A 17,545-nucleotide genomic window follows, 5' to 3' on the forward strand; every position below is an offset into this window, starting at 1 on the left:
GCCTATGATGATCCTGTCTGGAAGATCTTCGATTCTGAATCAATCAAGGGGTATTGAAGCAAATTCTTAAAAACGATATAAAAAAAACTGACCAAAACCTGCACACAAGACCAAATCCTAACCAAATACATTTTTTTTTTATCTTTTTCACGTCTGGTTTACATTATTATCATTACGTGATCATTACTCCCACGATTACCCATTTATTAATCGTTCGTGCATTTACGTTTACCTTCCCCGGTATTATTAAACCAGGTTTTTCCACCGCTTTCCCGGGGAAATGAACGCAGTCGAACACGAAGCACAGTTTCACTTCACATTTTATTAGAATCTTTCCTAGTACTTCTGCACAGATAAACATTTGCCATCATCAGTATGCAAGCTGTGGTGGGTTATTTCATTAAACCGGCCCCTCGTGAAGTTTCTGTTAATGCTAAGAAGAAACCCCAGAAACAGAGGAGCACGGTAGCCGTCGACGCGCCGCTCCTAGCGTCAGCAGCCGTAGGCGTCACTGGTGGGCAGGAAACAACAAACAGTGTTGAGATGAGAACGGTGGTTGTCACGTTGAACGGAAGGAGAGAGGAAGCGCTCACAAGTTCACTTCATACGTAAAGGCGGAACTCGGATGTTATTCTTAAAAACGTGCCAAATAAATTGGATACAGAAAAAGAAGGGCTGTCCTCGTGTTTATTTACCTTGCATTTTGAACAATTCTCCGAAATCTTTGGCGCGCTGAACGATTGTTCCATCTGAAAATATTAGAGCCTTCTTTCGGTTTAGTGAAGAGTTGGGAGCGAGGGATTGTGGGAAGGGCCTGAAGAGCGCGGCGTACTGGGTTCATTTCGGTTTCGGCCTGTAAGATCTTCGGTGTTTGATTCCCAATCAATCAAGGGGTACTGAATGTAACATAGATAGATACATGTAGCGTGCTAATCGTTAGCATCGGAAAGCGAAGGAAGGATGGGCAAACAACAAAAAGGGTAAAAGAAAACTAAAGTGACAACCAGACCCTTTATTTGAATGTAACATGGCATTTGATAAGACTAGGAGTTACACAGAAGTTTGTTTTTTTTCTCCAATTCGTGAGCAGGACATCTAGTATGTACACCTCGTTGTGGATCACTCGACCCAGATCGCCCCTCAGTAGTCTAAGACCTCTATAGCACCTTGAGAAGGCGGACTGCGTATCCGTTTAACACCACCTATGACTATACGCTTAAATGTACGCCACTTCAACCTCTCGAATAAAAATGATAAATTCAACTTTTTTTTTTTTTTTTTTTCTTTTCTCCTCCGTCCTTCGACATCGCGTTGCAAAGATTCACCAAAATAGAAATCAATAAAAATAATAATCGTAACAACAACAGTAATCATAATAAAAAAACAGACGAGGTGAATAGTATTCGATATCAACGTCTACCGAGTATGCTACAAAAACAAATCGTCTGTGGCTGAAAAAACATTTTCATCGTAGATTATAGAAGAATACGTGAAGACGCCAGGATCTATCGTAACACAAACGTGTATGCTAATTGAAAACTGTAGCTTCTGATGCTGCCATAAGTGATTTTCTTTTATACAAATATTAAATCTATATGTGACAAAAGACATTTAAATACTTGTTAAATCCCACGAGCCCCGGCGAAAACTCTTCCTGTGACCCCCTTCCCCCCGAACACTTGAGTACAGAGAAAAATACCTGAAGCTGTACAGATATAGACTGTCTATTTGAGCTGTGACCGGCTAGCGTGACGTTTTGGCTCGAGTTAGAAAAATATTTAGCACTCGTTAGAGAAAAAAAAAAAAATCAGGTATAAAGTAAACAGCACGTACGGCGAATGATTATCCCGTCTGAAAACGTATGGCGGCTCTTTCCGTTTAGCGAAAGAACCAGAGCGAGGAGTCGTGGAAAGGGTCGGAAGAGTGCGGCGTCCCCCAAGGCTATGTACTGGGTCCGTCACGGCTCCGGTCTATAACGACACGCATGCGTCCCGCGCGCATCATTCACGGGTGGGAGACTCAGATTAGCACGACAGCGAATAAATGAAACGAAGACATGCAGTGGATGAACTCGAAGTCTGTACGAAGCGTCGACAAATAGCTGGTAGCGCTTAGCTGCGCTTCAATACATCGGCTCGACGCCATGTTCGCCCTCTTCTGGAGGAAAGTCCGAGTTGAGGAGAGACTCCATGTACGCGATGTAGCTGGAGCTGTGGGTGTAGCTCTCGCTGGGCTCCGGGGCAGGAAGTGCGGGTGCTGAAACAGGAAGCGATGCGGGGGGAGGCAGGCAGGGGGCGGTGCTGGTGTTCGGAGTAATACTAGCGGGCAGGAAAGCAGTGACTATTTCTGGAGGTAGCGCCGAGGGCTCGATGGCTAGCGTGGGTGGCGGCGTCGGCAGACGCGGGCGTTTCGCGGCCAGAGGTTCATCCGACGGTTGCGCCTGAGGTTGCTGTTGGTTCACAGTTGCCTGTTGAGAAGAAAAGAGAGGCAATTATCGAGTCGGAAACCTTTAAATAGACTCCAACCGCACAGCCGGCTTGGAAAACCAGGAAAGCCGCAAAGCGTTAAACCGGCACAATGACTTCATGTTGATGAACTCGGTCTGCAGAAACATACGCTACACGGCCTGAAGCAAATAAAAGCGCTTACCAGACGAGACATGACCCTCTTGGGCAGCTCTTGGTTCAGCGAGTGAATCTCGCTGCGCTTCAGTAAGATCTGCGTCTCATCCTGAAACTCCACCTGGAAGGAAATGCATGCAGTTTAGACGCCTCGGATTCTTTTCTTGGAAGCGCTTTCCGTCATTCGATCCAAGTTTAGAAAAACTAACTAGCATTGTTTCCAAGTTTTTGTGTTAGTTTGCTTGTCGGCCACGTTTCAAACACTCTTGGGAACACAATTTTACAGTTGCACAAGAAGAACACAGAAAATATAAATAAAAAGCTGTTAAATGTTGTTAACTAAAAAACAGAAACGCAATTATATATACATTATTTCATATTAAATCGGAGTATTTTAATTTACATATGTACAAAATATAAAATTTTTTATTATAAAATGTAGGGACATGTCAATACATCAATCCATAATATATCTGTCATGCAAATGCTAATGTATTAATGCTGTTGATAGAGCCATAAAAACATACGATTTTTGATTGGAAGAGCATCCAACCACAACATAAGCTGCAAACTTTCCACCAGTCTGCAATCAACACCCTATCCCAGATCAATTCCCAACGGCTTCGGGACCTGTCAGACTCACAGACATCCAGTTACAGATCGCCCGCAGCGAGTGGGAGAGCGTTTGTCGCGTCTAGCAAAGGTAAAAGTGACGTCATGAAAGCAATCGGCACTTGTTACAAGTGCCATGACTCACACGGATCAGATAAATAATGGAGTCTTGTGGCGGAGGTAAGAATCAAGCGGTTCGTTAATGCTGACAGAAGAGTCTCTCAAGAGTTCAGCCGAGCAATGACTGTGTGTGTGTGTGTGTGTGTGTGTGTGTGTGTGTGTGTGTGTGTGTGTGTGTGTGTGTTGGTTTGAGCTTTAATGGGAAAGAATTTGACGTGAAGCAAAACTAGTTCATACAATGTGTCAAACAATGCATTAACAGTTTGGTAAGCCTCATTTTCTGAGAAAAGCATGTTCGGTACAGCTTTCTGGTAGTTTCTGAGTCACTTTTCCATTCAAATGAGACCCAGATGTGAATTAAAACATCGGCCTATCGCTGCACAAGAACACAAAGGCACTTTCCCGTGAGAAGCGGCGTGTGTACATGAAATAGTAGATAAATGGCGCTCTACTCTCGCCGTCTGCGGTCCATCACACCTCATAAGCTTCATCTACAGACTCCATAAATCCCCCAATAGCCACATCTGCCTACTTTTCTCGTTTTCCCATTAATCTCAGCTCCCTTCCGCTCCATACATCAACGGCTGCTCTGTGGACGAGGAAAGCGAACTTTGCACCAAATGTGAGACTCCTGAAAGACTGCTGAGATGTGGAATGAAGAAAAAACTAAAAAACGTAGGTTCTTGACCTAAAAATTGGGTCTCGCTACGGGTCTTAACTACATATGAAACAAAATGGTAAAATACAATAATATGCAAATAATACAGTAGTAAACAAACAGCAGAAGAAAGTAATGAAACCGTAAAATGGGGCGTGAATTAATGCGGATGAAATTTTAGACGTCGTAGTTACCTGGTAGTATCGGTGGATGTGCTCCTTTATGAAAGACGCGTTGAGAACCCGTCCGTCGATCGTCTTGACCACCACGAGTTCGCCGAGTTCTGGAGGGCCGTTCCTCAGGCAGTCGTGACTCTGAAACAGAGACATCAAAAAGACGACGGATCAAACAGGCTGATTGGATGAGCCGAATTAATGGGCCAAAGCCACTTGTCAGCCACAACGACGCAAAAGGTAGTTTTAGCCCATCTAGATTTCGACCAATCAGCATCCAGGACCAGAGCTATACATTTTAGATCCCTATAAACCAGACATTATTCTTTTATTCATTTTTTTCCCCAATGATTAAGGTTTTGGTAACTAAAATCTCTAAAATCTGACTGAATGAGCCAAACAAACGTAGGGTAGAAGCTCGTTTACGTCATTGATTTATATATGGTAACTGGGACTATTTCAAAAACAATTTTAAAATGCTTTATTGTTTATATTTCCCTAAGATACATAACAAAAGGGTTAGTTGACCCAAAAATGAATATAATTACGCTAATGCCGTTTTAAACCTCAGTTCTGCCATACAATTCAGACCTTTTTCCTCTTAGCACCTCTTAGCACCTCTTAGCACCCTTGATCGGCTAAAATTATTGCCAATAACAATGAGAACACTTTCTCACCAGCAGGTTCTCTGGGAAGACGTTATCACAGTAGGAGCCGTCGTCGGAGTTGACCTCGTAGTAGTTCTGCGTGCCGATGCCGGTGATGGTGCAGCGGTAGAACCAACCGTTGCTGTTTCTGCCGATGACCTCCTGACCTAAAGACAACTCGCGCGAGCCGTTTTTGACCTGCAGCGGAGGCAAAGCGTCAGTCTGAGGGCCACCGTGGGCATCCGGATCCCCTCCACAGCAGCTACGCACCTTCTGATTGGTCTGTTTGTGTTTGTGGCAGGTGACGGACACCACGTACGGCCAATCGGCCGGCTTCATGACGACTCCGGCGAGGAGGGCGCAGGTCACGTGGAAGGACGTGGAGCAGTTGTCCAACGAGCACTGGATACAAGCGCCGAAGATCTGCTTGGTCGTCTTGTGGCAGTAGACGCACTTCTGCAAATCAGAACGAGGAAACGTGAAGCTTTTAACGGGACGAATTTCCATACGGAGTCCGGATGGGATTTCAGTGCTATACAGCTAAAGCTAATAGTAAACAGCAAATAAGAAAAACACATTACAAATACAAACATTTATTAACGTGTAAAGTACAATAAAACATCCGAAATGTTCACAAATATCAATCAAATTTTAGAAAAGTATAAACCCCCCCCCAAAAAAGTAAAAACGAAATAATAACAAATCAAAACATATGTAAAATAATTAACTAAAATTAACTAAAAAACTAAAGCAGAAGCCAAAACAAATAGTGTAAGAAACAAATAAAAGAAAAAACCCAAACAGAAAAAAGCAAAATAAAAATTTAAATAGAAATTGAAACAAATATATAAAAGTGCACAAAAGATAAACTCAATAAAACAAACAAAACGATTAATAAAAATAAAAAAAAAACGGCCAAAGAAGGAATGAATGAAAGAAAAAAAACAAGCGAAAGAATGAACGGAGGAACTATAAAAGCCAAAAACAAAACTAAAAGGAACCAAAATGAGAAGAAAAAAAAAAAGGGTGCAGAAAATAAAAGTAAAAAAATTAAAAACTAAAACTAAAAAAGAAAACAAAAATTGAAGCAGAAAAAAAAAAAAAAATATATATATATATATATATATATATATATATATATATATATATATATATATATATATATATATATAAAAAAAGAGGAAAAAGTAGAAAATTGAAAAACAAAAAGGACAAAAGTATAAAAGATGAATGGATGGCAGAAATTAAAACAACAAAAAATAAATAAATGAAAGAGAACAGTAACAAAGAATGAAAGAATGAACAAACACCAAGCAAATGAAGGAAAACAAAACAAAAAACAGATAATAAACCAGATATTACATTTTAAAAAGCGTCATTACCCAACAAAAGGCCAACGCTAAACGGCTAAAAGGCTTTTGGCTAACATTATTTCCACGCGTCAGCAAAACACCAAAGTAAGCTCAAGAGCGCAGCAGCGGCTCCGGTGAAAGATCACCAAGAGCAACGTTTACTAAAAAAGTGAGCAGAGGAAACGTTCCCGAACACGGTCCTCTTTGACGTCACACTTCGAGAGCGCCTCAGAGCACGTGACGTTTTAGCGTTCGTTTAGCAGATCTCCGTCCGTCCGTCCCCGTCTCTCTCCTCTTCTCCTCCATCCAAACGCACACACAGGGATATCGACGGGAATAAAAACTCTTTATTAAATTGTCAATACTTCATTTCAACCCCCCGTGGCCGAGCGGCTGTAATGTACGACGGCCTTTCGATGCGGCGCCGGCTCGGAAATATTTCATCGGCCGGTGAAAGCCTCTGATTTATCATTCGCCAGGGATTGATCGCCAGACAGGCCAACGGACAACAGAGCAGGGGGAGGAAAGAAGAAAAAAAAACGCGTGATTTACGAGCATCCAGCTCGCAGTTATTTATTCATACGTCAAGAGCCGGCGTCCATTTTGTGTCGCGGCGAGCGGGAAGATAAAGCGGCCTCCTTTTAATCAGCAACACGACGCAGTTTCTCGTTCCAGAGCGAAAGCGCGCGAATAACGAGACCAAACGTTTGATGTGGTTTCGTTACCGCCAATGATTTGTAGCCAAGCTGTCTTTTTTGGCTTGCTAATGGTGACTGGAAGCTGAAGTCAGACGCGTGAAGAGGACGAGAGGTTGCTGAGGGTTGCGTGTTTGTGCCGATGCGTCGAGCAGCACTAAGACGCGAGGCGGAGGAGGAGAAACCTGCCTATATAATCAATGCAGTTCATTTAGCACAGTCAGGAACGACACCTGATTATTCAAGCATCGCACATCATTAATAATGCATCATATCCTCTGAGAAAGAGAGAGCGATGCCGAAACAACAACAGAAAACACGAAGATGCAAAGAGACCAAAGAAACGGCGAAAGAACGAATAAGACAAAAGAAAGTTTAATTAACGAAAAACAAAAAAAGTGGAAGCCGACAAAAGAATAAGAAACTAAATGCATCTTAAATGTGAACAAACTAAAATAGAACTAAAAAAAATAAAATAATAATAATAATAATAATAATAATAATTGATGCATGAAAGACAAAAAAACAAAAAAAAACAAACAGCAACAACAAATGAGGAATAAAATAAAAGAAAAAATTTAAAGCACAAATAAAGCAGGGAGAAAAATGCACAAATTAACAAAAAAAAAGTAGGTATAAACAAAAAAGCATAAATGAACAAACAAAAGAGCAAGCAAAAATGTTCAAAGGTGATCAAATAAACCAAATTAGGAATAAACTAAAACACTAAACGAGCACATATGAATCAAAGGAGCTAAAACAAAAACTAAGAGAGTAACAAATTAGGAATTAACAAAAAACTAAAGCATAAATAAAAGAATGAACAAACACAGGCATAAATACGTACATTAAAAAAAAAATTTGGAATAAACAAACATTGCAAATAAAATACAATTTAGGAACTAAAAAGAAAAAAAAAAAACGTAAGAAACGAAAAAGATTAAAAAACGAAGACAAAAACAAACTAATAAAAGGCAGATGCAAACAAATGCAAACAAAAACAGACAAAAAGATACGGAGAGAAAGAAAAAACAAGACAAAAGAAACTCACCTGGGAGAAAAAAGCTAACCGACAAATAAATAAATAAAAATAAACAAACAAAAGTAGTAGCCCAAACACCAAAAAAAAAAAAAATAGCTGAAAAACAAACTAAAGTCCAACATGAAATCGAAAACAACTGTAGAAAATTAATAAAACTATAAAACAAAACAAAAACAAGCGCATAAGTGCAAGAAAAGGAAGAACATACGCAATGGACGGGCAAACGAGCAAGTGAACGAAACCGGTGTGAAACAAAACAAACAAACAAACAAACAAACAAGCGTGTGTCTGGACTCACCAGACTCTTCCTGGTGTCGGGGACGGCCGTCACGTCCACCGGCTCTCGCTCCACGGCGTTAACGAAACGAGCCTCGGCCACAGCCACGGCGCAGATCACGTGAACCCACCTGAGGACCGGACAGCAAACAACCGTTAACACAGAGCGAACGACAACGAACCGATGCTTTAGTAACTGACAAGCGATACAAGACCTGTCTTCTGTGGTTTTCTTCAAAGCTCCTCCCCTTAAACTGCACAAACAGCAGGCCTGCGACGATAAACCACAGCCAGTGAACACAGTAACAAACAAAACACGGTAACAAACAAAACACGGTAACAAACAAAACACGGTAGCGAACAAAACACGGTAACAAAACAAACAAAACACGGTAACAAACAAAACACGAACAAAACAAAACACGGTAGCGAACAAAACACGGTAGCGAACAAAACACGGTAGTGAACAAAACACGTAAACAAACAAAACACGGTAACAAACAAAACACGGTAACAAACAAAACACGGTAACAAACAAAACACGGTAACAAACAAAACACGGTAACAAACAAAACACGGTAACAAACAAAACACAGTAAGCGAAAAACACGTAACGAACAAAACACGGTAACGAATAAAAAACACGGTAACAAACAAAACACGGTAACAAACAAAACACGGTAACAAACAAAACACGGTAACAAACAAAACACGGTAGCGAACAAAACACGGTAGCGAACAAAACACGGTAGCGAACAAAACACGGTAGCGAACAAAACACGGTAGCGAACAAAACACGGTAACAAACAAAACATTTAACGCAACGATAAAAGTGACGCGTAGAGGTTTCTGCACACGTTCCTGCTCAAGACTCGCATGTGAACAGTCATTGTTAATATAAATGATTTGTAACGCGCCGTAGGACTAAAGTTTGTTTGCGTGAAAAGTGTTTGCGATACTTACGGCGGTCAAATCGCCCGCTGTGCACCGAGAACACATCCAGCCCTCCTGTTTCGTGTTAGGATTAATGCCGTAACAACCTGAGAGAAACCAGAAACATTTTAACTCTTCGGTTCGATATGAAAAAAAATGTCAACGAAAAGTATAGTTTTCACACAAAAAACTAAGAGAATAGGCATAAAAATCGTAAAAATAACAGTTTACTAGAACATGCAATAAAAATAAAGCAGATGAACAAATAAAACGAAAGTAAATTAAACAGTTTGTACTACGCACTATTGCGTGTTAGTAAGCAATAATAACTAATAACATCATAGCACACTTTTAACGATCAAATCAAAGTTAATAAATCAGAATGCTTTACAATGATAAAAGAATAAACGAATCAACAAAAAAGAAAAACGTTTAGTGTAAATAAAGAACTTGTACTTTAAAACTGCTAATTTTAGGCAGGGTCAAATAAAAACACACTTAATGAACCAATCAAAACACTGAAATGTCAGCGCTGTAACGTGATTGGTTATTACAACGCACGTGATCCGAATTAGCCGCAACGGTTATATTTCCAATGAAAGCTGAATAAATCAGCTTTCCGTTGATGCAAGGTTTGCCTGAAATACAACTGTTTGAAAAAAAATCGTATTCTGAGGGTGCAAAAAAAAAAAATAAAGTCCTTAGCATATCGCTTAGTTTTTTAATATATTTACTGCAAGAAATTACCGTCAAGGAACGTGATCCGTCCCCCATGTCGTAACGATTTTTGGCATAAAAAGAAAAATCGATCATTTTTGGCTAATGCTACGCTACTTCCCGCCTCCACCTAAGCTCCGCCCACAGAAGAAAAAAAACCCACCGCCACGTTTACTGACAGAAAAAGGGTCTGTGGTAAGTGATACAGAGCCTCTCTGTAGCAAGACAAAAGAAATGGACCGATATCTCGTGCGCCGGAGGTGAAAACTCACGCGGACGGAAAGCTGCTGTTGACACGCTGTCGTTTGCCGCTCTTCCCGCCTTATCGAAATCAGCAGCTTTCCGCAGGTAAACACGAGCAGCGGGACGGCGCCGTAATGGAGGACGGGACACACACACACACACACGGCCTCCGGGCATTAGTTTAATATGCGAAGCGCGCACGTGCAGCCGTTTTCAAAAGCGCTGCGAGTGAGCTCAAGCGTGCTAGCGCTTAGCTAAAACCCAAAATAGCACGGAGAGGCGAAGACGGCGGCGACTAACAAGCTGTCTTTCACTTCACGGCCCTTTCTTCGAGCCGGAGACGCCGCCGCCGCTGTTGTTGTTTTTCGCAGCAGTCCCTTCACGTTCGTTCGGGTCGGTGGTTCTGAGCGTTTAAAACACCTCCCGGGAGCCGCGGGGAGCTCACGGCGTGCAGGCGGTAAATGAAAGCACCGAGCCGGCTGAGGTCAAAGTGGAGCGGCTTTACTGTAGTAAAGGGCATTTTTACTGCTATGGAAAATCTCTACTGCATAAAGACACGTTTTTTTCCACTTAAATATTTGTGGCGTTGCGTTAAAATCGTACGAAGCATAAAACATAAAAACAGACGAATACAAGTAAAACATTAGAATGACAAAAAATATGGCAAAAAAAAAAAAATGAAAAAAGCATACACAATTAATAAAAACACAAATTAATTACATAATGTATATATAAATAAAAACGATAAAAGTATTATTAAAGAATTAAACTAATCAAAAGGCGAAAAAATAAAGAGACAAAAAAAGAACAGATGCAAATTAAGGAGAAATGAAAGAAACAGAAGGGGGAATATAGACGTGAAATGTTAATAAAAATAATTTAAATAAAATTAAAAGAGAAAGGAAAGGTAGACGACTCAAACTAATTAAGTTGAAACGAGGTTAAAAAACAAGGAAATAATAAACAACGACCGAAAAAGAACAAAGGGTGAGATAAAAAAAAAAGTAAAAAATTAACATGAAATTAAAGAAAAAACTAAACAAGTAAACGAAATGACAAAATGAGAAAGACGACCAAACGATAATTAATAATAATAATCATCGTTACATAAAGCTTCCACTGCAGTAACTATAGGCCGTCTACCGTAGCTGCTGCAGTAAAATATAACTGATATGACATGAACACGGGTGCGCATTAAATATCAGCTATTTCAATCGAACGTGGGTCACCGGGTGAGATTTATGAGCCATAAATATCTGCTTCGTAAGCCGTGCTTCTTTCGGAAAGCTTGAGCGGAGCTGACAGCGGCGCAGGTGAAATACGAGCAACGACGGCTCGAATGAGTCTGACGGAGTGAAAACAGCGCGACGGTAAAGCGATTAGCGTCGCTCGAAGCGGACGAACGCGCCGCGGCTCACTCCAGAGCGACCGCGCCTCAGAAACCCGAACGACTCGCCGTAACCGACCGACAAACCGCCAGCGGAGCAAAACCGGGCGTTTGTTTAGCGCGACGGCGTTCGTTCGCGAGCAAATCGAATCACGTCGGCAAATACCACGGCCGGACGCTTCTGGAAAACACGGAAAACGTCAAGAAAACCGAAATCGTTTGGCCTAAACGGTCCTTTTCATTTAAAGCGCAAACGGGCCAATCGGAGAGCAGCGTCACCTCGGTGAACTCGCGGCTAATTGGCTACGCGGCTTAGACTCGCGCCGCCGAGGGAAAGCGCCCGAAACGAGCTGTGTTTTCCTCCCCGGGAGGGTTTTTTAAGGGCTCGTCTAAATAAATAAGCGGAGTTCAGCCTGACTGACGGTAAATTGGCTGGAGTGGCGGCCGGGAGACGCTCTCGCGACCAGATAAAGACGGAGGCCACGCCGTTTATTAGCGAACGCAGACGGAAATATGCAGATTGGCGCGGAGGAGGCAAACAAACAGCTGGAGATACAGATGCAGGCGAGGAGAGATGAGAGAGTTTTCGACTTCTTTTAGTAGGAGGAAGACCAAAAGACTTGTGTTAGTGTTATTTAGTTATTTTATAGCAGAACGGTCCCTGATCGAATTTTGTGTTTTTTTTAGGAAAAGCAAATGGCAACACACCAATAAACAAACTAAATAAAAAAAAAAAAAATAACCAGAGAAATAATAAAAAGGCAATGTATTAAAATATATATAATTTATAAAATCTAAAGTTTAACTATATAAAAAAATTGTAATAGTAATAATAATAAATATATATAATAATTATGCAAAAAATATATAATTTTTATTTTAACAGGAACACATGAAAGGCACTTTTTACTTTGACTTTAAAATAAACTCAAAATATAGCCAATATTGATCCAATTTTTGGAGAAATTATATTTTATCTTATATACAATGTATATACATGAATAATTAAATTATAAATAGCAGACTAAATTAATTCGACATTAGGACAATGGAAGCAATATTTATTATGCATATATAAATACACTTACAAATATATATATATATATATATATATATATATATATATATATATATATATATATATATATATATATATATATATATATATATATATATATATATATAAGTATTTACCTCGATTAATGCAGGGGCCGAGCTGTTCATTGACACAGAAACTTTATTTTAATGTGATAGAAAATTAACCTATTTAGGTATGCATATTAAAGTATTAAGCAATAGCATGAACCTAAAAAAAGCAGTAAGACAAAGTTGAAAAGTACAGGAAAAAAAAACATTTCTGAAACATCTGCTGTGTGAAGCGGCCTTTATTTTAACACGTTACCGGCGTGATCCGTGTCTCTGTATGACGATGGGTGTTACTTACTGGCGTGGACCTGGAGGCTGCAGCTGCCGCAGGACAGCAGGACGCTGGTGCCGTCGTCACCGATGTGAGAGTTGGCCGGCAGCGGTTCAGTGTTCTCGGCACCCGCGCTGAAGCACATCTCTGGAACCAGAGGACGCGTGCGACAGCCGACCCGCGACACCAGACCGGACGTGTCCAAGAGATGCAAGGGGTCCTTCACGGGCTAAACACAGGAGAGAGGAGAGCTTGCTGAACCAAAGAGAGCGGACGTGAAACAACTTCCTGCCCAGTGCGGCAGTTTTTAGTTAAAAGGGTCATGTGATGTTGCCATGAAGTTTCATTATTTTCCACATACACGTTTCTACTCTAAGCCCCGCCTCCTGAAATGGGTCGATTTGTACAAAGTTCATTGTTTAAAAAAAAGCAAGGTGTGCTCTGACTGGCCAGCTATCCAGTGCACTGTGATTGGCCGAATACCTCAAGCATGTGACGGAAACGTTACAGGATTTACCATAACGTGATGCCGCGTCCCGAGACCAAAACAATAAACCATATGACAAACGAGGAGTTTATTTATGTTAATTACTGATTACTGTCTTTTTACGCCTTGCAAACACGCTCAAAAGTCTCATTTAAATAGTAAGCATCAGGTTCTTTTAAAAAGAAAACGTAACCTACTTAAAGGTTGTGAGTCAGAAGCGCCAGACTGTCCTTGCAGAGTTATCACAGCCAGCATATACAGCTCTCTCAGGTTCAGGAATCAGTCCTCGATATTTGTGTTGAACTGTTTCTGGAGCAGTGTTGCAAATACATCCTAACCACTGATCTCTAGTTGTGTCCTTGGAAGCACAAACCAAATCGTCTCACTTTCACAATGAAATATGGCGTCTCCGGAACATGGCGCCGGCATCAACACTTCAGCGACAATAACAGCTCCACCTTCTTTCTTTGTGTAAACATTAAGGTGGTGTTATGAAAATAAACTCACTCTGTGACGTACAAAATTTGGGTCGTGTTTAAACGAGACGTTTTAGGGGGGTGTGGGCAAGTCATAACTTCAATAAAGAATATCCCTTTGGTTTTGAGGGATCTTGTGCCAACAGTGAAAAATCTGATGATGTATTAGTATATACTGTAATGTAATTGTTTCCGTATTTTGATGGTTCACCTGTGTGTATGGACAGAAGAGCGTGCAGACGGCACAGTGAGGCTCGATGGTCGCCATCGCAGCGTTGAACTGTTTCTCTGCCGGGAAGTTTGCCAAACAACTCTGCCACAGCGCGCTTTCCTCTGACTTCTTAGCCTCCGGCTGCACGTCGCCACCTACAGACAGCCCAGAGTACAGCTCTACAAAAACACAGAGAGAGAGAGAGAGAGAGAGAGAGAGAGAGAGAGAGAGAGAGAGAGAGAGAGAGAGAGAGAGAGAGAGAGAGAGACAGAGAGAGAGAGAGAGAGAGAGAGAGAGAGAGAGAGAGAGAGAGAGAGAGAGAGAGAGAGAGAGAGAGAGAGAGAGAGAGAGAGAGAGAGAGAGAGACAGAGAGAGAGAGAGAGAGAGAGAGAGAGAGAGAGAGAGAGAGAGAGAGAGAGAGAGAGAGAGAGAGAGAGAGAGAGAGAGAGAGAGAGAGAGAGAGAGAGAGAGAGAGAGAGAGAGAGAGAGAGAGAGAGAGAGAGAGAGAGAGAGAGAGAGAGAGAGAGAGACAGAGAGAGAGAGAGAGAGAGAGAGAGAGAGAGAGAGAGAGAGAGAGAGAGAGAGAGAGAGAGACAGAGAGAGAGAGACAGAGAGAGAGAGAGACAGAGAGAGAGAGAGAGAGAGAGAGAGAGAGAGAGAGAGAGAGAGAGAGAGAGAGAGAGAGAGAGAGAGAGAGAGAGAGAGAGAGAGAGAGAGAGAGAGAGAGAGAGAGAGAGAGAGAGAGAGAGAGAGAGAGAGAGAGAGAGAGAGAGAGAGAGAGAGAGAGAGAGAGAGAGAGAGAGAGAGAGAGAGAGAGAGAGAGAGAGAGAGAGAGAGAGAGAGAGAGAGAGAGAGAGAGAGAGAGAGAGAGAGAGAGAGAGAGAGAGAGAGAGAGAGAGAGAGAGAGAGAGAGAGAGAGAGAGACAGAGAGAGAGAGAGAGAGAGACAGACAGAGAGAGAGAGAGACATGAGAGCGTCAGGCATCAGAGAAAAACTACAACAATCACAACACATCACAATCAATAGATAGAACGAGAGATGGAACAGATAGATAGAGAGATCAGAAGAACAATAGATAAAACTGTATAATGACAGATGGATGACAAGAACGATTGATAGAACAATAGATAGAAAGACAGGATAGATAGGACAGTAGAACAACAGATAGATGGATGAAATGAAAGAGCAAAAGAACAATAGAACAATTAATGAAAGAACAATAGATAGAACAGAACAGTGAAACGATAGATGGATAGAATGAAGGAATGAAGGAACGGTAGAATGACCGTTGATGATGGAATGAAAGAACAATTAATAGATAGAACGACAGACAAAGAACTAACAAACTTCAGATCATTATCCAGACAGACGCAACGAGAACTCAAGCGTGCGGAGGTTAAATAAGGATTGGGCCTCCTCAGCGCTGAGTGTGATCCCTGACTCCACAGACAGCAGGTGAAGATGGATTTCTGGAGAGTCTGGAAGCCCCTCGGTCCTGTATTTTGCCCCCTACAGTGACAGCGGGTTCACAGCTGTCTGTCTCTTCAGAACTCACAGCGCAGACAAATCAATAACCGTCTTTCAGCGGCCCGTCTTATAAAGCGCTGATTGTTTGTGGCTGCTTTCTTTCGTACTTTATTGCTTTCGCTCTTTGTGCTCGCATTCTCTACAAACAAACACCAAACAACATCAAAGCGGAGCGCTGCGAAATTAAACGCCGGCCTGAATTGTTCTGGAAACATTCATATTGTAAAAACGCATCTAACTTTTAACATCTTTTCCTGGACGATGCTCCATCAGACGTTCGCCCAGGGCGCAGAGTTTCTCCACGTGACGACAAACGCTAAATATATTTCTACTCAAACGCAAATTTAACAATTGCGTTTTTTTTTTTTTAACGGACATCATCAGGCGAAAAGTACTTCAAGAAAAGCTTTGCGAACAATTTACGAATTGTCTAATTAAAAAGTAAAGATAATTATTTTGTTTCGTACGTTATTTACAATTAAACATTAAATTACGCATGTCAAAGTGCGTTTAAGAAGGGCTCCTTAAACGTTTTCATACTTTCGAACTTAATTGATGCAATTTTTTTGAAAGCTTTTATCATTACGAACTAAAAGGCAAAACACGCGATTTAACGATATCTTTACTAAATATTTTGGGTTAAATTGCTGCATTCATGTACATTTTACTCAACGTTGTAAGAACATCTTTAGATTTTCGTACGTTTTGCCATATGTCATTTTCGAAAGACCGGAAAAACTATTATTGTGGGTTTATAAAAAAATTTACAAAACAAAAAACGTCATTACAAACTTAAAGCTAAACGAATCATTCAGAATATTTAATGAATCTATTCTCATGCAAATTTCTGCATTAAATTCAATGAACTATGCATGAACACAAAAAAAAAACATTTTTAAGGACATTATTACAATCTATAAAAAAAACCCACGCAAGCAAAACATAAATTACCAACAGCTTTACGAACAAATAAAAAAAATATCATTATGAATAATCTTAAAATCATGGTATATTTTTGAAACACGACTTTTCTGCGCATTCAAGAATGGCTTGATTTAAGGACCTCATTACCGTATTTATTATATTTATTAATAGCAAAAACTAATTCTTTCGTAAATGCGTTCGTGCACAAAATGTTGCACCGAAATCGTTTTTTACGAATGACGCATTTCATGAACGTCAAAAACACAAAGTTACATTTTTCTCAATTTCACGCTTAAAGTACACCACGCTTAACGTTAATCGTTAATACTCACCCTCGTCGCTGGAGGCTTCCTGTTTGACTATGGAGTGAGGAGAGCGCATGGGCGGCTTGCTGATCGGATGTCTCCGACTCTTCTTCACCTCAACTTTCTTCTTCAGCTTCGTGAAGGAACTCGGCTGAGAACGAAAACGTTTACCGATAATTTACCCCAACGCGACCACCTAAAAGTCCCCTAAAAGCCCTCGGGGAAGCGAGAGAGCGCTGACCTGCAGGCCGGGGGCGGAGCCGTTACTCTCCATGTCGCTGGAGGCGAACTGCTCGAACACCTCCTGGAAGGAGAGCTCGTCGGCATGCTTCGGCTTCTTCTTCTTCTTCTTCTTCTTCTCCTCTCCGTTCTCCGGCGGAGGATCCAGAGAATCCGTTTTTCCGTCTTCACCAGCTGAACAACAACAACAACAACAACAAAGATGGAGGAACGGCAAGATAATACCATTACATTTAAGTTACTTTGCGGTTGCTAGGGTTTATGGGGGAGGTGTTTATACGAAGAGTTTATTCGCAAAAACATTTCATTTACTTATTTATTTTAAGATATCGTTTTTGTGTGCATACAAGTGATATCAACCAAACTGCAGTTGGGTTGTTTGGTCTACGTACGAACTTAAATACAGATATCGTACAAAACTAAAAGTATATCGGTTTCTGTTCAAAAACGACAAGGTCTCTTTTTCGGCTCGAAACGTGAGC

At 41.0% G+C, this 17,545-nt stretch overlaps 1 protein-coding gene across 2 annotated transcripts in view; it reads right to left on the reverse strand.

Annotated features, from left to right (window-relative positions):
- Nucleotides 1-302: 302 nt before the first annotated feature.
- kdm4b (lysine (K)-specific demethylase 4B) overlaps nucleotides 303-17,545 on the reverse strand; it is a 43,205-nt gene continuing 25,962 nt past the window's right edge. Inside the window, exons 11-22 of one of the 2 annotated variants that reach the window (XM_043223049.1) lie at nucleotides 17,065-17,237; nucleotides 16,851-16,974; nucleotides 14,068-14,246; nucleotides 12,921-13,122; nucleotides 9,160-9,236; nucleotides 8,412-8,467; nucleotides 8,219-8,327; nucleotides 5,102-5,287; nucleotides 4,862-5,029; nucleotides 4,206-4,325; nucleotides 2,650-2,742; nucleotides 303-2,467 (exon numbers count right to left, since the gene is read on the reverse strand). In XM_043223049.1, the coding sequence (XP_043078984.1) occupies nucleotides 2,123-2,467; nucleotides 2,650-2,742; nucleotides 4,206-4,325; nucleotides 4,862-5,029; nucleotides 5,102-5,287; nucleotides 8,219-8,327; nucleotides 8,412-8,467; nucleotides 9,160-9,236; nucleotides 12,921-13,122; nucleotides 14,068-14,246; nucleotides 16,851-16,974; nucleotides 17,065-17,237 (1,832 nt within the window). In that variant the 3' untranslated portion in view covers nucleotides 303-2,122. Of the gene's footprint in view, nucleotides 2,468-2,649; nucleotides 2,743-4,205; nucleotides 4,326-4,861; nucleotides 5,288-8,218; nucleotides 8,328-8,411; nucleotides 8,468-9,159; nucleotides 9,237-12,920; nucleotides 13,123-14,067; nucleotides 14,247-16,850; nucleotides 16,975-17,064; nucleotides 17,238-17,545 lie in introns of both variants that reach the window. The other variant, XM_043223047.1, reaches the window with a different exon arrangement.

The sequence above is a fragment of the Puntigrus tetrazona genome, chromosome 22 (assembly GCF_018831695.1).
Source record: "Puntigrus tetrazona isolate hp1 chromosome 22, ASM1883169v1, whole genome shotgun sequence".
In the NCBI taxonomy this organism is placed as follows: domain Eukaryota; kingdom Metazoa; phylum Chordata; class Actinopteri; order Cypriniformes; family Cyprinidae; genus Puntigrus; species Puntigrus tetrazona.